Here is a 26,237-nt window from a genome sequence, read left to right on the forward strand (position 1 = left end):
ACAATACTGACTTGGATGTACCCAGGGTCTGATTCAGTATAAGGAAGCTTCATATGGTTATATGTTCAAAAGCTTATACCCAGAATAAAATTTTGTTGGTCTTAAAAGTGCCCAAAGAGATATTTGTTTTGACTCCCAGCTGCCAACTTCCTTTGTTGTCTTCCTTTATCTTAATGTTGAATAAAAATCAGCCCTTTTAAAAGAATCACCTCACTGTTTTGTGGGGAAATGCTGCACCCACCTGCAGTCTGTGTGTACAGAGGCTGAGCTCCCAAGAGGCCCAGAGTTGGGGACACATGAGTGCCTGGCCCCATATCCAGGCTCCTACAGAGTCTCAGTATGAGGAAAGAGGGATGAGTCTTGACCCCATACGATACCCCTCTTTGCCGCTCCCATTGCTTGCCTGTGTGTGTTTCTGGAGTGACAGTCAGTCTGGCTCAGAATTAGATCCAGATGGGCAGCCGTGTTAGTCTGTCTGCAGCAGCAGAAAAGGGCGAGAGTGCAGGAGCACCTTCAGGACTAACAAGATTTGTGGCAGGGCATGACCGTCAGGAGTCACGGTGAGCAGAAGAAGTAGCGAGTGGTGAGTCACCAAAGCTCAGCCCCTGCCACAAATTTCATTATGTTATTATTTATTATTCACTAAATTTTATTATACATGAGGGTGCTCTTTTTAGCTGGTTTGGAATGGTTGAACTGATGAGCAGACAAAAGAGGTCTAATTTTGTGGGTTTCCCCCCTGATAAACAGGTCCTCTGATCGCCAAGCCTGAGCTCATATCCCGGCTGGAAGGAGACAAAGAGCCGTTTCTCCTGGACTGTGATGGATTGGCAGGTAGGGGGGCTTCAGAAGTCTGTCTTGGGACTGGGCGTGGCCTGCACTTCCTTCCAAGGGCTGGAGAATTTCACTGGCTTTGCTTGTTCTTGCAGTATGCCCTGCAAAGGGCTTGGGGAATAGCGGATGCTGAAATGGTGCCTGTAGATCTTCAACCCAGGACAAGAGGCGGTTTCCTTCTGCCTCCTCTGATGGCCCTTTTGCCAAGTCCAGCTCAGTGTTGTCCACTCTGGAGGGAGAGTTTTCCAGAGCAGGGTGTTGGCCAGCCCTCTTTTGCCTGCAATCCCTCGATCTAGAGACTCCAGGCCTTGATGCTGCCTCTCTGGGCCTGCAAAGCAGAAAATATGTGCTTTATGGTAGAGTTATGACTCAAAGCAACCCCAGACTGCTGTCCTGGCCCTGGGCATGGAGCAGGGTTGCACATGATTGTGAAAGTTCTGGTGCCTACAAGACGCCATATAAAATCCAGCCTCTTGCAGGGAAAGTCTTGGTTTGGTGTAGTGATTAAGTGTGCGGACTCTTAACTGGGAGAACCGGGTTTGATTTCCCACTCCTCCACTTGCAGCTGCTGGAATGGCCTTGGGTCAGCCATAGCTATTGCAGGAGTTGGAAAGGTCTGTGAGCCCCACTCACCTCACAGGGCGTTTTTTTGGGGGGAGGAAGGTAAAGGTGTTTGTAGGCGACTTTGAGACTCTGAGATTCAGAGTGAAGGGAGGGGTATAAATCCAATATCATCTTCTTTCTTTCTTTCTTTCTTTCTTTCTTTCTTTCTTTCTTTCTTTCTTTCTTTCTTTCTTTCTTTCTTTCTTTCTTTCTTTCTTTCTTTCTTTCTTTCTTTCTTTCTTTCTTTCTTTCTTTCTTTCTTTCTTTCTTTCTTTCTCTCTCTCTCTCTCTCTTTCTCTCTCCCTTCCTTCCTACTTAACCGGTTTTGGGCCACGGCCCTGAAACTCAAAACAATTTACCAGGCAGAGACTTCTTGTCAAAGTCCAAAAGGTTTATTTGTAAAGATCACATTGCAATTGTGAGATAGAGAGGCTTCATAGCTAATTGGCAGTCTCTCTGCCGTTTCTGTCCAAGCTCTTGATTTTTTAGCATTCCCTGACGCTCACACTCACTCAGCTTGGAGAAAGTCGGTTTGGTGTAGAGGAGTGCCAGTTTGGTGAAGTGTGCGGAATCTTATCTGGGAGAACCGGGTTTGATTCCCCACTCCTCCACTTGCAGCTGCTGGAATGGCCTTGGGTATAAATCCAATATCATCATCATCATCTTCTTCTCCTCTTTCTTTCTTTCTTTCTTTCTTTCTTTCTTTCTTTCTTTCTTTCTTTCTTTCTTTCTTTCTTTCTTTCTTTCTTTCTTTCTTTCTTTCTTTCTTTCTTTCTTTCTTTCTTTCTTTCTTTCGATTTGTCTCTTCTGATTAATACACGATTGCATGTTGACTGGAACTACCCACCAGGTCTCTTCACATGTCCTTATGTTCATTACTGGTGGTCACATATACCTCTCAGCTAAAAGCCATCCAGTGGATCATTAACAAACCATGCTGGATGATGACACGCTTCTTTCACAGGCATTGGGATGCAGACCTTTTCTTCCCTCTGGCCTGTAAACAGCTTCAAACCCAGAACAAAGCCCTTCCTAACCTGGACACAGAATCTGAGTCCAGAGCCTGCCGCAAACTCTGTCTCCAAGTTCACTCGGACACCACCATCACAAGACCCAACCACACCAGCCGTACCATCTCTGGTACATTCACATGTGATCTCCCGAAGTTGTATATGCCAGCAAATGGCAGCGATGGCCTTCCACTCTGTTTGTCAAATAAGCAATCCAATCCCTACACAAAAGAAAGAATGGGCCGAAGAGTGGCAGCCCTTAAACAGAGAAGTGTAAAGGAGAAATTAAAAAGCACAATTGCTGAAATCAAATTTATCCACAATTCAAAACAATGGACCCCCCAGGACTGAACAAGGATACAAGACTCTTATCTCACAAATGCTAATCTTCTGCCCCTAATTATTTCTCTTTTGTTCTAATCTAGCTAATTACAGTGTGCATGGTACTTCTGCATCCTGAATTTCCTTTTTGTAATACCTCTCCCACTTCTGACAGGGATACAAAGGCTGAGAGATCTCCATTCTGATTTAAGTATGGGGGAGCGAGTCTGGACACTTTGTATTTGTGGAAAGTGCCAAATCATCCAACCAGGTATCCTTTTCTTTCAGCAGGAGACGTGTGGCAGTCAGCGAATGAAGAAGGAGAACACTCACCAATGGTGAACAAGGATACACATTCAGATGCGAAAGAGAAGTTTGAATCTTTGGATGCACAAAGGAAGGAGGATGGAAAACACCCATCCAAAGGGAGGAATAATTCCAGTCTTTTAGAGAGGGATGAGTCTCTACAGCAAAAGAGATGTCAAGTAGAGAGCAGGAATGAGAGCACTGCAAGAGGAGAACATTTCACTGAAGTATCAGTTATTCCTATTCAACAAAAGATGTGCAACAGAATGAAAATATATAAATGCCTGGAGTCTGGGAAAAGCTTCAGTCGCAGTTCCACTCTTACCTCCCACCGAAGAATTCACACAGGGGAAAAACCGTATACATGCCTGGAGTGTGGGAAAAGCTTCAGTCACAGTTCACACCTTAGTGCCCATCAGAAAATTCACACTGGAGAGGAACCCTATAAGTGCCTGGAGTGTGGGAAAAGCTTCAGTCGCAATTCCACTCTTACTTCCCACCGAAGAATTCACACAGGGGAAAAACCATATACATGCCTGGAGTGCGGAAAAAGCTTCACTACCAGTTCACACCTTAGTGTCCATCAGAAAATTCACACTGGAGAGAAACCCTATAAATGTCTGGAATGTGGGAAAAGCTTCAGTCACAGTTCCATTCTTACTTCCCATCGAAGATTTCACACAGGGGAAAAACCATATATATGCCTGGAGTGCGGAAAAAGCTTCACTAAGAGTTTCAGCCTTACCTCCCACCGAAGAATTCACACAGGGGAAAAACCGTATACATGCCTGGAGTGTGGGAAAAGCTTCAGTTGCAGTTCCACTCTTACTTCCCACCGAAGAATTCACACAGGGGAAAAACCGTATACATGCCTGGAGTGTGGGAAAAGCTTCAGTCAGAGTTCACACCTTAGTGTCCATCAGAAAATTCACACTGGAGAGAAACCCTATAAATGCCTGGAGTGTGGGAAAAGCTTCAGTCGCAATTCCACTCTTACTTCTCACCGAAGAATTCACACAGGGGAAAAACCGTATACATGTCTGGAGTGTGGGAAAAGCTTCACTAAGAGTTTCAGTCTTACTTCCCACCAAAGAATTCACACAGGGGAAAAACCGTATACATGCCTGGAGTGTGGAAAAAGCTTCACTGACAGTTCCAGTCTTACTTCCCACCGAAGAATTCACACAGGGGAAAAACCGTATACATGCCTGGAGTGTGGGAAAAGCTTCACTAAGAGTTTCAGTCTTACTTCCCACCGAAGAATTCACACAGGGGAAAAACCGTATACATGCCTGGAGTGCAGAAAAAACTTCAGTCACAGTTCCGCTCTTACTTCCCACCGAAGAATTCACATGGGAAAAACCGTATACATGCCTGGAGTGTGGAAAAAGCTTCACTGAAAGTTCCACTCTTACTTGTCACCAAAGAATTCACACAGGGGAGAAACCATATAAATGCTTGGAGTGTGGGAAAAGCTTCACTCAAAACTCTGCTCTTGCTTCCCACCAAAGAATTCACACAGGGGAGAAACCATATACATGCCTGGAGTGTGGTAAAAGCTACAGGCAGAAGTCAAACCTGACTTCCCACCAAAGGATACACAGAGAAACCATATAACAGCCTAATGCAGGGGTGGCCAATGGTAGCTCTCCAGATGTTTTTTGCCTACAACTCCCATCAGCCCCAGCCAGCATGGCTGATGGAAGTTGTAGGCATAAACATCTGGACTGTTTGACGAGGGAAGTTTTAGTTCTAGTTCTATACTTATAGGGGCATGGTCAGAAACAAAAATTGGATGGGTCTTAATCTCTTTAACCGCCATATTATTATTTTTTCCCAAAATTATATAATCTAAGCGGGATGCTGTTTTATGTCTACTAGAAATGTGTGTTGGGCTGGGTCTCGTGTCGGTAAACTCATGAGCGTCCTTCAAGCCCCAATCTCTTAGCTTAATACTATTGTTCTTGGTTATGTCCATATTTAAATCACCCACTACAATTAGTTCGCCCTCTGAAAACTGTTGTATCTTCTTAAAAACCAAGTTTAGGAATTTCCTTTGTCTTTTATTTGGTGCATAAACATTTACTATAGTGATTTTTATGGCTTCCAGCTTAAACTTAACTAACAGATATCTACCTTCCTTATCTACTAATTTTTCAATGTCCTCCACTTTAGTTTCCCTACGAATCAAAGTGGCTACCCCTCTGGCTTTGGAAGACCCTCTTGCTTCTCCTAAAACCTGCCACCTCAAGTCTTTTCTCAATGGTTTCCTATCATTTATTTTTTATGAGTTTCCTGTAGGCACAACAAGTCAATTCTTTGTTCTTTAGCCATTTTAATTACTCTGAATCTCTTAAGATTTGATGTTAGGCCATTCACATTCAGTGAAAGGACTCTTAAAGACCTATCCATTCTCTTTATTTGTAACAAACTTGGGCCCTACTAGCTGAGGGTATTTAATTCTTACTAAAAACCCAAGACATGTTGTTTTTCATCTAGTATAGTTACTCTTTTGCAGAATGCGTTTTGGGTCCAAGTGTTTGTATGCGGTGGACAATTGCACGTTCAAGTTCAAAAGTTTTATTTCTCTTTCTCCTCTATCAAAAATGTCACCTGAAGGGTCTGATCAGGCTCTCCACTGGTGGCTTTCAGTTGGAAAAGGCCTTCTATTGGGTGAGCATGTCACATGTGCCAGGCTTCCCATTGTACCTCGCTTTTTGCCTGCGAAGTTTAAAACTGACTTGCCAAAATCTTAGGGAACTGTAATGCTTATCTGTTTCGCTTAGTTTGAGAATGATATTAGACACAATTTTTTACTGTGTGCTTTTTTTTGTACTTGTATGATTTGACTTTCACCTGTTCATCAAATTGTTGCCTAATAAAGAGGATGCTTTGTTTAAAATAAAACCATGATCTCTAAGAGGTTCTCTGTTTGTTCTGCTGACACAAGGTGTGAAGTCTGAGATTATTTCATCGCACTGGCAGAGATAAGTCTCTGAGAAAGTTTGCTCTGTTAAACCCTCATGGGGGTGATTCTGCTTGGAGTTCTTAGCAGGCTGGATCAAAGGAATTGGCCATCGCATGCACAGCCCATCATAGCCTGGAGCCCTCACAACTGTAGGACCTCCTCTTCCCCCTCTGTGGGCTCCTCTCAGCAGGTGCTCCCCTGCAACTGGGCAGACTCCTCAACTGCCTGTTCTTATGCCATCTATGTTGTGCCCAAAGCCTGGGGGAAGGGCGTGCTAGGGGAGCTTGCAAAAGCTGCTGTTCTCCTGGATTTCTGCAAGTGATAGGATGAAATGTTTTCAGGAACACATTTTGCTAAAGGGCCGGAGCCTGTGATCTGTACTACGATGTCCGGTATGTACGGCCGTAAGCTCAATCCTTCTATGTGACTCCTGTACCGTCAAATGAGACATGAAGAAGCCTATGCTTGGCTTCAGCTCTTTTCCCTCAAACTTTCTGCTCATTGTCTCATTTTTTTAATGTTGTAATCCCAACTTCTGTTATATTGTTTCCTGGATGTCCCATTCATGTTGATGTAAATTGTCTAACGCTGTGCAATGCTCCGTAGTCTCAGATAAAAAGACAAACCACATAATTCCGTGGAGATAGATCAAGATGAGTAGCCTTGTTTGTCTCTCTGTAGCAGTAGAGTCCAGCAGCCCCTTAAAAACTGGGAAAATTTGTGGCAGGCCCGGAGTTTTTGTCTCTGAAGAAGTGAGGAGAGACTCATCTGCAGATTTAATCAGTATTCACACCCTCATCCCGATCATAGAGAAAAAGATCGAAAAGTATGGTTCTCCAACCAGTTCCCTTCCCACCTAAGTGTCCTAGAGTTTAGTCCACAGTCCTCTAGTTTACCCATGAGAACACCACTGGGAACCCTGTCAAAAGCTTTCCTGAAATCTGGGTCTGTAGATGAGCTGTCATTCCAGGAGACCTCCAGGGCTCACCTGGAGGCTGGCATCCCTGTCAGGCAAACCCCCTCAATTACCAGAGATTTATTATATTCATCCCTTTGAAATAGGCCTGACCCTTTGCTGAGAGATATCATAATTTATTTCACTTATTCGCCCTTTTCTCAGAGGCTGTTCTTGCATTTTCCCTGTTGGTTCCCTTGAAGGGCCGAAATCCTCTCTAAGCGGGGATTCTTTGTGGGGCTTTTTGTGTGGTATTATTCACGACTGTGATGTGATGGTTCCTTTTTTTGAGGGGGGGGAGCAATTCCTGACACAGTGAGGGGGGGAACTGGGGGGAAATCAGTGCCATTTTATACCTGATTACCTCCTTACCACCACCTTTCCTTTTTCCTTTTACAAAATGAGCATTGTCTTGGAGGATGAGTGTAATGTACTCACAGACGAGACGTGTGGAAGGCAACATACTTTATTAGATGGTACATCACAGAGAGAGAACACGTGGGCCGGGCCCCGCTTATATACATTACCCGGAACTGCCCCCCAGTCTGACCAGTCCAATCCTGGCCAGTTAAACTTCCCGCCGCAGATCTTGATGGGCGGAGCGCCTGGCGAGCTTCATCCGTGGGGTTCCCTTGGTCGCCTCTGTAGCGATCGCCCAGCGGTACATTTATCTTATGTTCCAAGACACTCCTCCCCCCCTAATTCAGGATACATAATCTTTTAGGTACGCCGGGGCCTTGCATTCCCTGGCCGACCTTCTCGGCGTTGTTTGTGGACTGGGAGTGGCCCCCAGGGCTGACGGGGCTGTGGGCGCGGCGGCGGCTTCCCCACTTGGGGGCAGCGCCGGCATAGGGCTGTTCGCGCCTGGTTGCTCTTCGGGAGCCCCTACTCCGGGGTGGGGGTCCCCTCCCGGGTACTGTTCTCCCACCCCTGGGTTTGGTGCGGTCGGCATGGCCGGGGAATCCTGGGGTTTGGGTGTGGCTGCCGGCTCATCCCTGCTCCTTACTACTGCTGGCTCCTCCGGCAAGGTGCGGTGGCGCATCTGATTTATGTGCCTCCGCAGGATTTGGCCCCCCTCCGTGGAGACGTCGTAGTGGCGGGACCCGGTTACGCGCAGCACCCGGCCCGCAACCCACTCAGGGCCGATCGCGTAGTTTCTCGCGTATTCTGGATCCCCTGGGAAGAACTCTCTAGTGGCCTCCCTGATTTCGGGGGAGCTGCGGAGGTCGGTGGCCCTATCGGGATGTAATCGGTCTAACCTGGTAATCAGTTTCCTCCCCATTAACAACTCGGCTGGGCTCACCCTGGTGACTGGGTTGGGGGTGATCCTATTATCGAATAGGAAGGTGGCCAGGCGGTGGTCCCAGTCCCTCTGTACTATGTGTCCCAGGGCCTCTTTTGTGGTGCGCACCATCCGCTCCGCTTGGCCGTTGGTGGCCGGATGGAAGGGGGCGGACCAGATGTGCTGTATTAGGTATCTCTGCAGGAACTCCCGGAACTCCCGGGAGGTGAACGCGGTCCCATTATCTGAGACGATGGTGTCAGAACTTGTAACTTTACTGCTGCTTCCTTGCAATGTAACCAATGCTGTAATGTACTCTCACTGTGGTTCAGGGTTGATTTGTAACTGAACCAAACTGACTCCATGTTGTAACCTTCTCTTAACCTTAAGTGCTTGTGTAGTAATTAACCTTGCCCCACTGGTATCCAAAATATTTGGGGCTGTAGACTGAGTTATGGTGTGTCTCTGCACATTCTCACACTGGGACGCTTTGAAGCCAAACCGCATGGCCTTCAGAGCAGGGAGGCAACCTCCTCACTGATAGTGATGGTGAGAAGACAGCTGTGCCTGTAACGGTGTGAATTGTGGCTTTGTGAGATGTTTGCTTTACGTGTATAAAATTGTGCTGGTGCTGGCTCTCGCCATCACTGTTATCTCGTCCCTTCCAGTGCTTAGTTCTCTCTAATAAAATCCTAGCTTTGTAACCAAGTATGGGATCCGTTTGAAGTTCTTAAGTTCTGACAGATGGTGTCCGGGATTCCGTGCGTGCAGAAGACCCTGCGCAACACTCGGACTGCCGCTGCCATTGAGGTCGAAGTTACAGGGGTAACTTCCAGCCACTTGGTGCTGGAGTCCACTAGAATGAAGAATGTGTGACCCTGGAATGGCCCCCCAAACTCGATGTGTAACCTTGACCATGGCCTCCTTTGGGCTTCCCAGCGGTGGACGGGGGCGCTGGGCGGTTCCGGCCAGGACTCCTGGCAGGCCTGGCACCTTTGAACCCACCCCTCGATCTCATCGTCCATCCCTGGCCACCATACATAGCTGCGCGCTAAGGCCTTCATCATTACATTTCCCGGATGAGTCTCATGTAGGGCCTCTAGCACTTGTTTCCTCAATGGTGGTGGGGGGAACCACCACCCTGCTTCCCCAGAGAAGACACCCCTTGTGTGTGGACAGTTCTTCCCTGTGGAGTTTGAAGGCCCTGAATTCCTCGGCCTGTTTTCCCTCTGGCCACCCCCTCCTCACCCAGTCGAGAACGCGTGCAAGTATTTTGTCCCGCCCTGTGGCCCTTGTCACCTCCGCAGCATGGAGGGGCCTCTCCAGTAGCGTTTCAATGAGCATCACATGGTGGGCCGGGGCTGGGGCTGGGTCCGCGGAGGGCAGCAGCAGGTGACTAAGGGCGTTGGCGTGCCCAATTGCCTTGCCCAGGCGGTAGACCAGGGCATATGAATAGGACTTTAGAAACTGATTCCACCACAAGACCCGCTGTGACAGAATCTGCGGCGTCTGGGGCGAGGAGTCCCAGGAGCGGCTTGTGGTCTGTGGCAATCGTAAAGCACCTACCATACAGGTAGTCATTAAATTTATGTACCCCCGCCACGATTGCTAAGGCCTCCTTGTCGATCTGGGCATAGTTCCGCTCTGCGGGGGTCAGGGTCCTGGAGTAGTAGGCTACCGGGACTTCTCTCCCATCCGGGAGTTGGTGACCCAGGACGGCGCCCACCCCATATGGTGACGCATCACACGCTAAGATCACTGGCAGAGCCTCGTCAAAATGGTGGAGCACGTTATTGGATACCAGGAGACCTTTGGCCGCCTGAAACGCGGCTGCCTGTTTCTTTCCCCATACCCAGGGAGCGTTTTTGTCAAGGAGCCTATGGAGGGGTTCTGCGATGGCCGCTTTGTGGGGCAAGAACGAATGATAAAAATTTAATAACCCCAAGAAACTTTGTAATCCTGCCTTGCACGTTGTCACGGCTGGGGCCGGGTCAGGCAAAGTCCAGAGGCAGTCCAAGGTCTGTAGCCAGTAAGCAGGAGGGTCTGAGGCGCCAAATCCAAATCAGTGTACAAGTATCGCAGGTCCGAGGTCCAGAAGCCGAGGTCAGGGAGTCCAGAAGTCAAAAGCCAAAGTCAGGGAGTCAGGAACCAAAGTCAAGCCGGAGTGGATGCTAGGATGTCAGGGAGATGACTAGTTGCTTCCACAAAGCCTCCTCCCAAAGCCCACAGCTATATAGCCCTCTGCTGGCTGTTGCCCGTTTGGGCTAATTGCTGGCTCAGGGAGGCAGCCAGGATCCTGTCATAACTCAAGCATCCTTGCTCTTAGGAGGGCCAGAATCCTCTCAGAACTCAGGGCTCAGGGAGCGTCTTGCTTGTGAGCGTGCCGCCCTCCTCCGATCCCTGAGGTCCTGCCGGAGGCGGTCACGCACACGAGCCACCCGAGAGGGCGAGGCAGGGGGGCTGGGATCTTCTCCAGCAGGAGGCAGGGGCACTGGTGCAGGTGGCAGGGGCACAGTTTCCTCGTCAGACTCAACTTCCTCTGCAGGGTCCCCAGCACCCATGACACACGTGGGGGCTGGGGCATCCACTATAGCCTTGGTTTTGTCTGCCGTAGGGTGGATTCCCGCAGCGTCCACTGCGAATCCCAAGAACTCTACCCTCGGCACCCCTAGGGAACACTTTTCCCGCTTGACTTTCAGTTCGGCTGCCTGAAATCTGCGGAGTACCTCTCGCAGGTGGTTGCTGAACTGCTCCTCGTCTGGTGCGGCGATCAAAATGTCGTCGAAAAACGGTTGCACCCCGGGGATTCCTTTTAGGAGAGAATCCATTAGGCTCTGAAAAAACCCCGGAGCCACACTCACCCCGAATTGCAACCGCCGCACCTTGAAAGCCCCCCTGTGTGTCACTATGGTCTGGGCTTCCGCCGTCTTGGCATCCACTGGGAGCTGTTGGTATGCCTGTGCCAAGTCCAGCTTCCCCAAAATTTTAGACCCCGCTAGTGCTACCAGGACATGGCTGACTACGGGAACGGGGTAAGGGTGGTCCTGCAAGGCCTTGTTGATGGTGCACTTGTAATCTGCGCATATGCGCACCTCCCCGTTTGGCTTCACCGGGGTGACTATTGGGGTTTCCCAAGTGGCATAGGAGACCGGTTCCAGCACTCCCTGGGCTGTGAGGCGGTCCAGCTCCGCTTCGATCTTAGGCTTAAGCACGAATGGAAACCGCCTGGCCTTCAGCCGTATTGGTCGCACTTGGGGGTCAAGAGGTAAGGATATGGGAGGGCCCTTGTAGCACCCTAGGGCCCCATCAAACACCTCTGGGAATTCCCGGCACACGTGCTCGAACCCCTGCGTGCCCAGGTGCTGCACCCCCACGATCTGTATTCCCAATGGTTGAAACCAAGCCAGGCCCAGCAGGGTGGTGAGCTGGCGCTTGACCACTAGTATCTCTAATATCCCCTTAAAACTCTTAAACTCCACCCCCACCGTGGCCCAACCCAGAACTTGTACGGGGTTCTTTTGGAAGTCCCGCAGTATGAAGCTAGCAGGTCGCAGCCTGGGCCGGCCACGTGGACACAGTTTTCCCAATGGCACCAGGTTTTTTGGTGTGACAGAGTGTTGGTGTGACTGTTGCCCCCCTGCCCAGGCACTAAGAAAACAGAGCATCACTGCCCCAGCCAGAGACTTCCATCCTGTGACCCGTGGCTAATAGCCACTGAAGGACTCCTGCTCCAAATGTTTATTCCATTCCCTCTTGTTTTAAGATGATGTATAGATGGTATACAACTCCTAAAAAATTGGCAAAGATGAATAATAAGATGCCAGACAGATTTTGGAAATGTAAAAAGCATGAAGGTTCTTTCTACCATATGTGGTGGACTTGTGAAAGTGCTGAAATGTTTTGGCAGATGATTCAGCAAGAGATTTCTAAGATCTTGGGATATGAGTTTAACAAAGTTGCAGAGACTTTTCTGTTGGGACTACAAATGGAAACATTTCCAAAAGAAGATAGAACTTTAATCTGGTACTTGCTCTCAGCCGCTAGGACATTGTATGCGCAGTTGTGGAAGCAAGAAAAAATACCAGAGAAATGGGATTGGATTATAAAAGTTATGACATGGAATGAAATGGACAAATTAACAAGAATATTAAGAGACTATGATTTGGAAGTTTTTAAGATGGAGTGGAAGAAGTTCAGAAGATATGTAGAAAAAAAGTGGAAAATAAAAGGACACTGGACAATTTTGATAATGATTAAGTTTTAAAAGAAGAATATAACTTTTGGGGTTTTTTTAATCGTTATAGGTACCTTTAATATTTGTTTCTTTTTTTAAGTAAATAAAACTGGCGGGGGTCAAATAACTGGGGGAGGGGTGGGAGAAAAGGAAGATATGGGGTAGATAAATTTTTCTTTTTAAGTTGTAAGATATTGATATAGATTTGCTACCATATGTTACTAATAACATTGATTATACCTAAACTTGGAGAAGGCATATCTCTCTTTATAACACCTCCCCAAGCCAACCAAGCTAGCAGCTTAGAGAATGCATTTAAAGTTGCTTTCTTTCCACCTCTCCCTTCCCCCCAATCTATTTGCCTTCCTTCCTCCCTTCTCTCCCTCCCTCCCTGTGGCTCTCAAATACCTGACATTCATGTCTTGTGGCTCTCAAGCATAGGGTGTTTATTGCGTGTGGCTCTTATGTTGGCTATCTCTGATATATCGTATGCCCCTACATTCAAGGGATTCTCTCCTTATAGGGAGCATGTGCTGGGTCCTTGTTCAAAGAGCAGTTCTCGGGCCTGTTGCTCAAAAACCAAGTGCCCCCAGGACAATCACACAGGCAGACACAGAACATCACTATGCTCTGGCACCGTTAAGACCAACAAAGTATTATTCAAAGTAGAAACTTTTGTGTGCAAAGAGACTTCCTCAGACACAAACAATCAGATAAAATATCCTCAAGTCCTGCTTATAAGGAAAAGAGAGGCTGGGGCAGCTGTTACTGAATGGCCTTGCAGAGCCAAGATGCATTGAGCTGAAATAGGCCTGTAAGATCAATGAATGGCAGCAAATTAGCACATAAACGCAACAGGTAACAGGGATGTGAGAAGGAAACCAGGATCCTGCAGAATCCCCAACCCGAATGAAAGTCATCCCAGGCCCAGGGGACATGTGATAACAGACTCTCAGCATGTACACACTTCTTCACATACATTGAAACAGATATCCTCAAATATTACATTTTATTGCTAAATGAGGATTAACACACTTCAGAAATGCTTCCGTTCCTTATGCCAAACTGAGTTTCCGGAATTTGAAGTCATTCACAAGCACATTGCAACTTTGTATCCTGACTTCTTTCTTTTAAATAGTCCTTGTATCCTTTTATATGGATATAACAAAGATTCCCCTTCAAATTCGGTTTGAACAGACAAGCTTTGACAGTTGAAACCTCAGATCCCCAAAACCAAGACAAATCAATCACTGGACATACCAAGATATGTTTGCTCACTTGTTCATTTTCAACATTGTATATGTTGATAAATGCCAACAATTCCTGTCTGATGATGAAGATGAAGAAATTGGATATCCTGCCCTATACTCTGAATCTCAGTGTCTCAGAGGGGCTCACAATCTCCTTTATCTTACTCCCCCACAGCAGAGGCCTGAGAACAAAAGAAGCAATTGATCTGGCAAATGGTTACTTTTATGGCTCTGAACGTGTCAACAAATGCTAATTTCAGGGAGACACGATCTGCAGCTGGAATTGGGAATCTCAAATGTCACTAATCCAGAGATTACACCAGAGTTAAAACAATGCCTGACATTAGTCTGCATTGAAAACACACACCTAAAGGAAAAATGCCGAAAAGCCTGTGTGAGGGGGCCTGTAAAAATGCAAGGAGGCCCCAGCCCTTTTGGCCCCTTGAGAGCTCCGGTCCTGGGCTTAGAGCACTGTTCCCTCTAAGCTGAGTTAGTGTGAGCTAGCTCAGTTCTTTAGCCTCCAGCTCACACTTTTTTCTCTGAGTATGCGATAAATCATCCCGGAGCAAACTAATTGGTGCAGCAGCTCACAACTTTAATGCCAGTAGCTCAGAAAGAAGGATTTTTCCTCACAAGACTCCGCAGCGTAGAGAGTGAGATGTGGCGTGGGGTGGGGGGGAGAGAAAGAGGGAGCAGATCAAGGAAATGGGAGTCTGAAGGGGGGAGATTTGGGGAGGCTGCAGGAAAAGCTGAGGGAGCTGGGGAGGGGGTGCTGATGGGGGCACGGGGACCGTGTTGTTGGACCCCCAGAAGACCCACACCGTGGAACAGAAGATGAAGAGTAGAAGGCGGGGGGAGGAAATCCTTCTCCTCAATATCCAGGCCGTGCCCTTCTGTTTTAGGGAAATGAAGGCAGGAGGGTCCCCTCGCCTTCCCACATTTGATTTGCTTGGGGTTTGATGCTCTGGGGGATGTATTTTTCTTGCTTCCATATAGTCCCAGTGCATCTCTTGGTCCCCTGCCGGGGTTTCCTGTGGCTTTTCTGCCATCTTGCCCAAACCAGGTTTGAGGTGAAGATGAATTCTGCAAGCAAGGCAAGATGGCTGCCATTTCAATCTCCCCCAGCCCCACCCCAACAGTAGCTGTTTTTCCTTCCCCAAGGAAGGAGTAGGAGTGTCCGTTTTTTTTTAGATTTTGGCAGTTGACTAGGGTATTGTGATAGACACCACATGACTATCAGGCTATTCCAATATATTAATACAGAATTTGTAGGACACTGGGACAGCCCATGTGGTAACCCAGACTCCCTCTAACCTGTTGAGTCTTGAGAGCAAAAATTATACGTGGTAAGCTACTGAAATTAAAGTTGTGAGCTACTCCATAAATTACTTTGCTCTGGGGGCATTTTTCCGGAGCTAAGGCAAAAATGTGTGAACTGTAGGCTAAAAACTGTGAGCTGGGTCACACTAACTCAGAGAGAACACTGCCACAGGTAACTGTTTTATGGAGGGCATTGGGGGGAGCCTGGAGCAGGGGAAATGGAGGGAGACCTTCCCCTCTGGGACCGAGACTAAAGCTGATGGAACGGACAGGACTCATTTGCGCTCTTTCCTTCTGACTTTTTCCAGGCAAGGATTGAAGCTTCCCTTAGGAAAATTTTTGGAGGGAGGCCTCCCTCTGCTCAAATCTTCCCACTCAGGCAGACAGTGCAAAAACTTTTTCCCTGCAGAGCTAGTTTTCTGTGTGCTGGGAGAATTCAGATCTGAGCTGGAGAATCTCATCTGCCGCCTTGAATCTGGCACTCCATCCCATCCCCTTCTTACTGTCCCATATGCCTTGTTCATATGCACGCTTTGTGGAGGGCATAATCAGGCTGCACTGCTGCGCAAACAAAATAATAAACATCAGAGAAGCCATGTTGGATCAGGCCAATGGCCCATCCAGTCCAACACTGTCACACCAAAAAACCAGGTGCCACCGGGAGGTCCATTAGTGGAGCCGGGACAATAGAAGCCCTCCTACTGTTGCCCCCCTGCCCAGGCACCAAGAGAACAGAGCATCACTGCCCCAGACAGAGAGTTCCAACAATATGCTGTGGCTAATTGCCACTGAAGGACCCCTGCTCCAAAAGTTTATTCCATTCCCTCTTGAAGCTGTCTATGCTTGTAGCCACCACCACCTCCTGCGGCAGTGAATTCCATGCGTTAATCACCCTTTGGAACCCTCAATAACAATGGGCATGGGATCGGATCACTCTGGACACCCTGTGGCAGGCTTGGTACACAAAATGGAGTCTGGCCTCACTTTGGCCCAGTTGGCTTAGCTCTGAGACACACTGTGGCCTCAAGGTTCAGCACATAAATGCCTTTAGCAATGCAGGTCAGGAGGCCTCTCCCTTGTCTCTGGCTAAAGCGTGGTCCCCAGGCTGGGGAGAAAGCCAAGCACCCAGCTACACTAATCCTCCTCTCAGCCTCCTGCAAATACAAAGACCAAGAAAAGTGGGAAAGTCTTTTTCACTTGAATTTCTGTCTTCTCCTCAAATCTTTTTGTCTTCTGTCAATAGCACCTCCAGGTATATCTGTATCAATATTTCCTGCCAACACCCTGTCTCTGAGTTCCAACTCTCTGGGCTCCACCTCAAATGTTAATGGCTCTCCTGCTCCCTTTTGAATACTCTAATCACCCTGCCTAGTTTGAATTCTTCTCCATCCCCTTTCTAGAAATGGGCTATCAGCACCTAGTGGTTACACCCACACCAATCCTGGGCCCCTTTGTCTGTCTCAGAAGCAGCCATCTGCTCCTCTTTGCATACATTGTCTCCTAACTTCCTAATCCATTCATACATTGTTCTAAGGGACATCCTGACTGCTTGTGCCTCAGGGCATGTTTCAGTCTACTTAAGGAGGGTCTCTGGGCCTGCTCAGGGTGTTCAGTCTAGGAGCCTTCAGACTCACACCCCTGAACTCTGCTTGGGAACCTTCCTCAGAAGAACACTGGTTGTTCTGCTGCCTCCTCTTTGGACTTCTGCTCACTGCACAGGTAGCTATGAAACCCTTTTCACCCCCACAAATATTACCTCCTAGCCACTCAGCTAAAGATCTGTTTTTCTGGTGTTGTTCTCGCTGTGGGATAATTTAATTAGGTGTATGTGTGTATTTTTATTTTATTGTTTAAAACTGGGATTTGTAATTATTTTTACACAACGATTGCAAATAATAATAACAACAATACTCCATACATGTATGGATAATAAATAAATAGAAATTAACAAACATTTAAACATGGTACCACTGATGATGCAGAATCCGAAATGGAGTAAAGTTAGTAAATATAAGCCAATACTGTTCCAGTTTTATACATTGCTCCATGTCTAGTAAAAGGAAGAAGTCAGATATTTCTTTGTAATTGTATTTTTCACTTCTTCATTATGGTTTACATAGTCAGAAAAAGACGACCATTTTTCTAGAAAGTTATTTTTTTTGTAGGAACCTCTGCTGTATAAAATTGTGTAGCTAATTTATCCACAGCTGCAACCGGCCACAGCTCAGTCCACCATTGTTGAATTGTTGGCCCAGTCTTTTCCTTCCAGTGTTTAGCTACAAGAATCTTCACAGCGATGAATAATAATGATGCCAATTCCCTTTTAAGCTGTGAATTTTTAAAATTGGCGAGAAATTCAGTGGGATTGATTCTGGCGTAGGAGGAATTGTAGAATTCAAAATTTTATTTATAATGCTAGCCACTGATGGTCAGAATAACTTCACCCTGGGACATTCCCACCAGCCATGCCTGAAAGTACCTGGGAGTTGACATTCTTTCCAACAATTTGGGCTCTGTTTGGATTTAGAGCAGTATAGTTTCTGGGGATTTAAATACCATCTGGGGTTTATTTTAAAGTTTTGAAGTTTAATGTTTAAAGAATAAGTTTTCTAGCAAGCCAAAGACCAGAGTAATTTCCACTGATCTTCCAAAGTCATTTCAAAAGTCCTGGTTATTATTTTATTTTTAAGATAATTCTCTCTCTATTACCATTTCATGTGGTTTTTTTGAAAGATATCTCTCAATCTGAAATTATTACTGATATGCTCATAGTGGAATCTCAGCCCTAAATAGCTCTACCTGGGTCTGCTTATACTAATTTCCCCCCTAAAAAAAAGAGGATTCCCCCCCAGCATTTCTTGTTACACTATTAGGGCTCTCCCACCTCATTCCCAGAATATTCTCCTAAGAAATCTGGTGTGGGGAGGGGAGGCAGGAGGGTGTTGCTGCCCCCAGAGAGGAGGAGGGGGGGGTGAGGCTTCAGGCAGGGAAGGGGTTGGCAGAGTTTGAGGGAAAAATGTTTGCAGGGGAGGAGAGGGTTGGATGAATAAGGGCCCCCGTGTGATTTCTTTCTTTCTTTCTTTCTTTCTTTCTTTCTTTCTTTCTTTCTTTCTTTCTTTCTTTCTTTCTTTCTTTCTTTCTTTCTTTCTTTCTTTCTTTCTTTCTTTTATACCCCGCCCTCCCCAGTCAGTCAGTCAGTCAGTCAGGTAGATCTGTTCCAAAGTTTTTACTGATACCAGTAGGAGCTGTACTCCCCAGGCAAGCCCAGGATAAGGAAAAATACATTATACCTATCACCGGCCGCAAGTCCCTCCCCTTTCCTCTCATTGGATGAGAGAGCAAGGTTTCCAACAGGGGTGGCCAAACCGTGGCTCACATATTGTGTGGCTCTTGACACCCCCCCACCCTACCCCATTGGTTGGCTTGGAGAAGGCATCTCTCTCTTTGAATCATTTCTCCGAGCCAAGCCAGACAGTGGCTTGGAGTCTGCATTTGAAGTTGCTTTCTTTCCACCTCCCAGCCTCCCCCCATCTATTTGCTGCCTTCCTTCCTTCCTTCCTTCCTTCCTTCCTTCCTTCCTTCCTTCCTTCCTTGTCTCAAACATCTGACATTCACATCTTGTGGCTCTCAGACCTCTGACTTTTATTCTATGTGGCTCTTACGTTAAGCAAGTTTGGCTACCCCAGTTTACAATTTCCAGGCCGCCCACTACGCATTAGCTCCTTAATATGATCCCCACCCTCAGCATAACATTGTATGACCAATTGCTTATGCTGGGCGTACAAATGCATATTCATAAATCCATTAAGCATGCTCAGTAGGTGTCCACTGCCTGTAAGTCTTCATCTGTACTCTACTGTTCTGCCTGCCAAGACCCCTGGTCCCTCATCTGTAGCCTTGGAGGCATAAATTTTGCCTAATAATGTCGCCATTTCTTTGGACATCTTCTCCAGTTTGGTGTAGTGGTTAAGTGTGTGGACTCTTATCTGGGAGAACCGGGTTTGATTCCCCACTCCTCCACTTGCACCTGCTGGAATGGCCTTGGGTTAGCCATAGCCCTGGCAGAGGTTGTCCTTGAAAGGGCAGCTGCTGTGAGAGTCCTCTCAGCCCCACCCACCTCACAGGGTGTCTGTTGTGGGGGAGGAAGATAAAGGAGATTGTGAGCCGCTCTGAGACTCTTCGGAGTGGAGGGCGGGATATAAATCCAATATCTTCTTCTTCTTCTTCTTCCTTTGTTAAAATACCTCTTTTTACCAATTAACTGCTGGCTGGGTATTAACCCTTTCCATTCACTTCTCTCACTTCAGCTCAGAGTTCTAACCCAGGTGTGGCCAAACTTGCGTAATGTAAGAGCCACAAAGAATAAACGTCAGATATCTGAGGGCCCACAAGGCATGAACATTAGATGTTTGAGAGCCGCAAGACAGGAAGGAAGGAAGGGAAATAGATTGGGGGAGGGAGAGGTGAAAAGAAAGCAACTTTTAACTTTAAATGCATTCTCCAAGACACCAGCTGGCTTGTCTTGGAGAAGTGATGTAAAGAGACAGATGCCTTCTCCAAGCCAGCTGTGGGGGCTTTGAGAGCCACACAATACGTGTGAAAGAGCCACAGTTCGGCCACCCCTGTTCTAATCCATTTCCCTCATCCAGATAGAATGGCTGGTTGAGGGGAGAGATGTGGGGCCAAAGGCTCCTGAGTCTTGAAAGCTCAAATCCAGGAACTGTGCTCTGAATCCAGCCTGGAGAGAGGTTGACTTCAGGGACTGGTACAGGAAATGTGTGTGGAGCAAAACTGGATTCCAATCCAGTCTTTCTTTCTCTCCTTCTCAGATCAGTGGAAAGACTCCCTGGATGCCTCCTCCACCATCTCCTCTGTGTGCCGAAGGGAAAGGAGCCGGCATGCAGCCAGCTCAGGTATGGGGGGGGAGGCAGGATCTCTGGGGAGACATGGGGCAGGCAGTAGGGATTCTTCTCTGTTCAGAGGATCGGGCTCCTTCCCCTTGATTCTCGTGTTCTTCGCTGGGAAGGCAGAAAAACGCCCCCCCCCCCCCCCCCTGTCTAGGGCGTTTTCTGCAGAGAGACAGGAGAATTGGAACATTCCTTTTGATTGGGTCCAAATCCAAATGCCTCCATAACAATATTGAATTTTCCCATGGAAAAGTATTTGGTCCTTTATCATACGGCCATCTTTGGCCTCTTCCCCTCAAGGCTGGTAGCCCTCTGTGGCTGAGGAGACCCCTCTGGTTCCAAAATGCTCCCTGGAGGGCTGGAGGTGGGGAGAGATGTCCCTTTGGGGCTCTTCTTGCCACCTCTTTCTGCTGCTCTTCCACTATGAATTGCCTCTCTCTGTTTTTGGCTCCCCTCCCCCCATGGACCAGCTTTCCAGTGAGGTAACAAAATGCCTCCTTCTCCTTCTTGCAGGCGGGGGTGTCCTTCGAAGAGGTGGCCGTGATCTTCACCCCGGGGGAGTGGAGCCTGCTGCGCCCAGCCCAGAGAGCTCTCTACAAGGAAGTCATGCTGGAGAATTATGGGAACGTGGCCTCTCTCAGTAAGTATCCTTTTCTCCTTCTTGCTGTGAGGAGTGACTGTGAGGTGTTCCTTAGGGAGGAAGGAGGAGGTCAGGCTGCCTCCCTGAGTCCCAGTGGCTGGTCTCTGTCCCCCTCCGCTCTCCCCCCTCTGGTGTGGGCAGGGCTCTGTGCTCTCCTTGCAGAGAGGGGGCCTCTGCCTGGCACTTCTGGGCCTGAAACCCCTGAGAGGGCATCAGAAGAGGTGCCAAGAGAGGCCTGGTCTGGAGATGGTGGGAGGGAGGCTCTAAGTAGGGGCTTCCCTCCAGTCTGGGCTGAGACGTTTTTGGTGAGAACAAAGGACTGGTGTTACTGAAGACATGAAGGGATTTCCTTTACTTAAATGTCTTCACACCTTCGAGTGAACCACCTGATCTGCTTCCTGAGTTAGTTATAAGGGGACAAACTCTCCTTCAGGCTCCTAAGAGATCCCTAAGCAAGTACTAAATGGTTGTTTTTGAGTGAATCTCATTATCGCAGTGTGCCTTGTTCCGAGCAGTTATGGACAAAGGACCTAAGCTAGTTGAATCCCGGAAGTAGCAGAAAAGACAGTGTGATTTGATTCCACTGTCCCAGGGCATCCCTCCCACCAAGAGATACAGGGGATGAAGTGTTTATGGTCTGGGACTCAGCCAAACATTTCAGGCCAGGTTCTTCCATCCAACCTACTACTGCCCCTATGGAAACAGAAAGGCTCTTGAGTTGGCAGCTAAGATCTAACGCCTTTCTTATCTGTATGCCAATTTGCTGTTATCTGCCAGTCCCACCATATTGTTCTTGCAATTGCAGCTGTGTTGATTGCTCAGTTTCTTGTGCAACTTGACTCTGATTAGCTGTTCCTGACAACCTGCATGCCATATTTGAGGAAATCTGTTTCAATGTATGTGGAGAAATATCCCATGTCTCTGTTCTCGCCTGTCCCCAGGGCTGAGCTGGGTTTGTCTTATGGGTGCTGCTGGACTCCAGAACCTCTTGGTTCCCTCTTGTATTTACATGCTAATTTGCTGCCATTCATTGATCTTATGGACCATCTGGTGGTATTTCACCTTTACTTAAGCATCTTTGCGCTTGAGTGGTGTCTCCTAATCCTTGCCTCCCACCCAGTGCTCCCTCTAAGCTGATTTAGTGCAAGCTGGCTCACAGAATTTTAGCCTCCGGCTCACACATTTCTGTCTTAGCTCTGGAGAAATGGCCCCAAAGCAAAGTAACCTATGCAGTCGCTCACAACTTCAGTGCCAGGAGCTCACAAAGTAGAATTTCTGCTCATGAGACTTGACAGCTTAGAGGGAGCACTGCTCCCACCCTCTCTTTTCCTGTAAGGAGGACCAGGGGAGATTCCCCTCCCACATCAGCTGTATCTGAAGAAGTGTGCTTGCACGCAGAAGCTTATACCCAGAATACAACTTTGTTGGTCTTAAAGGTGCCCAAACAGATACCTGTTTTGACTGCCAGCTGCCAACTTCTTTTCTTGTCTTCCTTTCTCTTGATGTTGAATAAAAATCAGCCCTTTTTAAAGAATCAACTCACTGTTTTGTGGGGAAATGCTGCACCCACCTTCAATCTGTGCACACTGAGGCCGAGGTCCCAAGAGGCCCAGAGTTGGGATTGCATGAGTGCCTGGCCCCATATCCAGGCTCCTACAGAGTCTCAGTATGAGGAAAGAGGGATGAGTCTTGACCCCATACAATACCCCTCTTTGCCGCTCCCATTGCTTGCCTGTGTGTGTGTTTCTGGAGGGACAGTCAGTCTGGCTCAGAGTGAGATCCAGATGGGCAGCCGTGTTAGTCTGTCTGCAGCAGCAGAAAAGGGTGAGAGTACAGGAGCGCCTTCAAGACTAACAGGATTTGTGGCAGGGCATGACCGTCAAGAGTCACGGTGAGCAGAAGAAGTAGTGAGTGGTGAGTCACGAAAGCTCAGCCCCGCCACAAATTTTATTATTTTATTATTCATTAAATTTTATTATTCATTAGGGTGCTCTTTTCAGCTGGTTTGGAATGGTTGAACTGATGAGCAGACAAAAGAGGTCTAATTTTGTGGGTTTCCCCCCTGATAAACAGGTCCTCCGATCGCCAAACCTGATCTCATATCCCAGCTGGAAGAAGAGAAAGAGCTGTTTCTCCTGGACTGTGATGGATTGGCAGGTAGGGGGGCTTCAGAGGTCTGTCTTGGGACTGGGCGTGGCCTGCACTTCCTTCCAAGGGCTGGAGAATTTCACTGGCTTTGCTTGTTCTTGCAGTTTGTCCTGCAAGGGCTTCGGGGAATAGCGGATGCTGAAATGGTGCCTGTAGATCTTCAACCCAGGACAAGAGGCGGTTTCCTTCTGCCTCCTCTGATGGCCCTTTTGCCAAGTCCAGCTCAGTGTTGTCCACTCTGGAGGGAGAGTTTTCCAGAGCAGGGTGTTGGCCAGCCCTCTTTTGCCTGCAATCCCTTGATCTGGAGATTCCAGGCCTTGATCCTGGCTCTCTGGGCCTGCAAAGCAGAAAATATGTGCTTTATGGTAGAGTTGTGACTCAAAGGAACCCCAGACTGCTGTCCTGGCCCTGGACATGGAGCAGGGTTGCACGAGATTGTGAAAGTTCTGGTGCCTGCAATACGCAGATATAAAATCCAGCCTCTTGCAGGGGAAGTCTTGGTTTGGTGTAGTGGTTAAGTGTGCGGACTCTTATCTGGGAGAACCGGGTTTGATTCCCCACTCCTCCACTTGGGTCATCCATAGCTATTGCAGGAGTTGGAAAGGTCTCTGAGCCCCACCCACCTCACAGGGTGTTTTTTTGGGAGGGAGGAAGGTAAAGGTCTTTGTACGCTTCTCTGAGACTCTGAGATTCAGAGTGAAAGGAGGGGTATAAATCCAATATCATCTTCTTTCTTTCTTTCTTTCTTTCTTTCTTTCTTTCTTTCTTTCTTTCTTTCTTTCTTTCTTTCTTTCTTTCTTTCTTTCTTTCTTTCTTTCTTTCTCTCTCTCTCTCTCTCTCTCTCTCTCTTCTGATTAATACACAATTGCATGTTGACTGGAACTACCCACCAGGTCTCTTCACATGTCCTTATGTTCATTAGTGGTGATCACATACACCTCTCAGCTAAAAGCCATCCAGTGAATCATGCTGGATGATGACACGCTTCTCTCACAGGCATTGGTATGCAGACCTTTTCTTCCCTCTTGCCTGTAAACAGCTTCAAACCCAGAACAAAGCCCTTCCTAACCTGGATACAGAATCTGAGTCCAGAGCCTGCCAAAACTCTGTCTCCAAGTTCACTCGGACACCACCATCACAAGACCCAACCACACCAGCCGTACCATCTCTGGTACATTCACATGTGATCTCCCGAGGTTGTATATGCCAGCAAATGGCAGCGATGGCCTTCCACTCTGTTTGTCAGACAAGCAATCCAATCCCTACACAAAAGAACAAATGGGATGAAGGGTGGCAGCCCTTAAACAGAGAAGTGTAAAGCAGAAATTAAAAAGCACAATTGCTGAAATCAAATTTATCCACAAATTCAGAACAATGGACGCCCCAGGACTGAACAGGGATACAGGACTCTTATATCACAAATGCTAATTTTCTGTCCCTAATTATTTTTTTTGTTCTAATCTAGCTAAATTACGGTGTGCGTGGTACTTATGTATTCTGAATTTCCTTTTTCTAATACCTCTCCCACTCCTGACAGGGATACAAAGGGTGAGAGATCTCCATTCTGATTTAAGTATGGGGGAGCGAGTCTTGACACTTTGTATTTGTGGAAAGTGCCAAATCATCCAACCAGGTATCCTTTTCTTTCAGCAGGAGACGTGTGGCAGTCAGCGAATGAAGAAGAAGAACACTCACCAATGGTGAACAAGGATACACATTCAGATGCGAAAGAGAAGTTTGAATCTTTGGATGCACCAAGGAAGAAGGAGAGAAAACACCCACCGAAAGGGAAGAATAATTCCAGTCTTTTAGAGGGGGATGAGTCTCTACAGCAAAAGAGATGTCAAGTAGGGAGCAGGAATGAGAGCACTGCAAGAGGAGAACATTTAACTGAAGTATCAGTTATTCCTGTTCAACAAAAGATGTGCAACAGAATGAAAATATATAAATGCCTGGAGTGTGGGAAAAGCTTCAGTCGCAGTTCCACTCTTGCTTCCCATGAAAGAATTCACACAGGGGAAAAACCGTATAAATGCCTGCAGTGTGGGAAAAGCTTCAATCGCAGTTCTAACCTTAGTGTCCATCAAAAAATTCACACAGGGGAAAAACCTTATACATGCCTGGATTGTGGTAAAAGCTTCAGTCAGAGTTCACAGCTTAGTGTCCATCAGAAAATTCACACTGGAGAGAAACCCTATAAATGTCTGGAGTGTGGGAAAAGCTTTAGTAATAGTTTTGCTCTTACTACCCACGGAAGAATTCACACAGGGGAGAAACCATATAAATGCCTGGAGTGTGGGAAAAGCTTCAGTCGCAGTTCCACTCTTGCTTCCCATGAAAGAATTCACACAGGGGAAAAACCGTATAAATGCCTGCAGTGTGGGAAAAGCTTCAATCGCAGTTCTAACCTTAGTGTCCATCAAAAAATTCACACAGGGGAAAAACCTTATACATGCCTGGATTGTGGTAAAAGCTTCAGTCAGAGTTCACAGCTTAGTGTCCATCAGAAAATTCACACTGGAGAGAAACCCTATAAATGTCTGGAGTGTGGGAAAAGCTTTAGTAATAGTTTTGCTCTTACTACCCACGGAAGAATTCACACAGGGGAGAAACTGTATACATGCCTGGAGTGTGGGAAAAGCTTCACTCACAGGTCCAGTCTTACTTCCCACCGAAGAATTCACACAGGGGAGAAACCGTATACATGCCTGGAGTGTGGAAAAAGCTTCAATCGCAGTTCTAACCTTAGTGTCCATCAGAAAATTCACACTGGAGAGAAACCCTATAAATGCCTGGAGTGTGGGAAAAGCTTCAGTCAGAGTTCTGCTCTTACTACCCACCGAAGAATTCACACAGGGGAGAAACCGTATACATGCCTGGAGTGTGGGAAAAGCTTCACTGACAGTTCCAGTCTTACTTTCCACCGAAGAATTCACACGGGGGAAAAACCGTATACATGCCTGGAGTGTGGAAAAAGCTTCAATCGCAGTTCTAACCTTAGTGTCCATCAGAAAATTCACACTGGAGAGAAACCCTATAAATGCCTGGAGTGTGGGAAAAGCTTCAGTCAGAGTTCTGCTCTTACTACCCACCGAAGAATTCACACAGGGGAGAAACCGTATCCATGCCTGGAGTGTGGGAAAAGCTTCCCTGACAGTTCCAGCCTTACTTCTCACCGAAGAATTCACACAGGGTAGAAGCCATACAATGCCTGGAGTGTTCAAGAAGCTTCAGTTACAATTCATTCCTTAGTTTCCATCTGAAAATTCACACAGGGGAGAAACCATATAAATGCCTGGAGTGTGGAAAAAGCTTCACTCAAAGTTCCACTCTTCCTTCTCACCAAAGAATTCACACGGGGGAGAAACCATATAAATGCTTGGAGTGTGGGAAAAACTTCACTCAAAACTCTGCTGTTGCTTCCCACCAAAGAATTCACACAGGGGAGAAACCATATAC

General features: G+C 47.3%; 1 protein-coding gene across 1 annotated transcript; it reads left to right on the top strand.

Moving 5' to 3' along the window:
• Positions 1 to 3,327: 3,327 nt before the first annotated feature.
• On the top strand, positions 3,328 to 25,980 carry LOC132584094 (zinc finger protein 91-like). Its single transcript, XM_060255891.1, is given in 3 exon segments — positions 3,328 to 4,431; positions 4,433 to 4,680; positions 24,711 to 25,980. Coding segments are annotated over 3 exon segments (2,616 nt in total). The 5' UTR covers position 3,328; the 3' UTR covers positions 25,976 to 25,980.
• Positions 25,981 to 26,237: the final 257 nt, after the last annotated feature.

This window comes from Heteronotia binoei, chromosome 1 (genome assembly GCF_032191835.1).
Source record: "Heteronotia binoei isolate CCM8104 ecotype False Entrance Well chromosome 1, APGP_CSIRO_Hbin_v1, whole genome shotgun sequence".
NCBI lineage: Eukaryota > Metazoa > Chordata > Lepidosauria > Squamata > Gekkonidae > Heteronotia > Heteronotia binoei.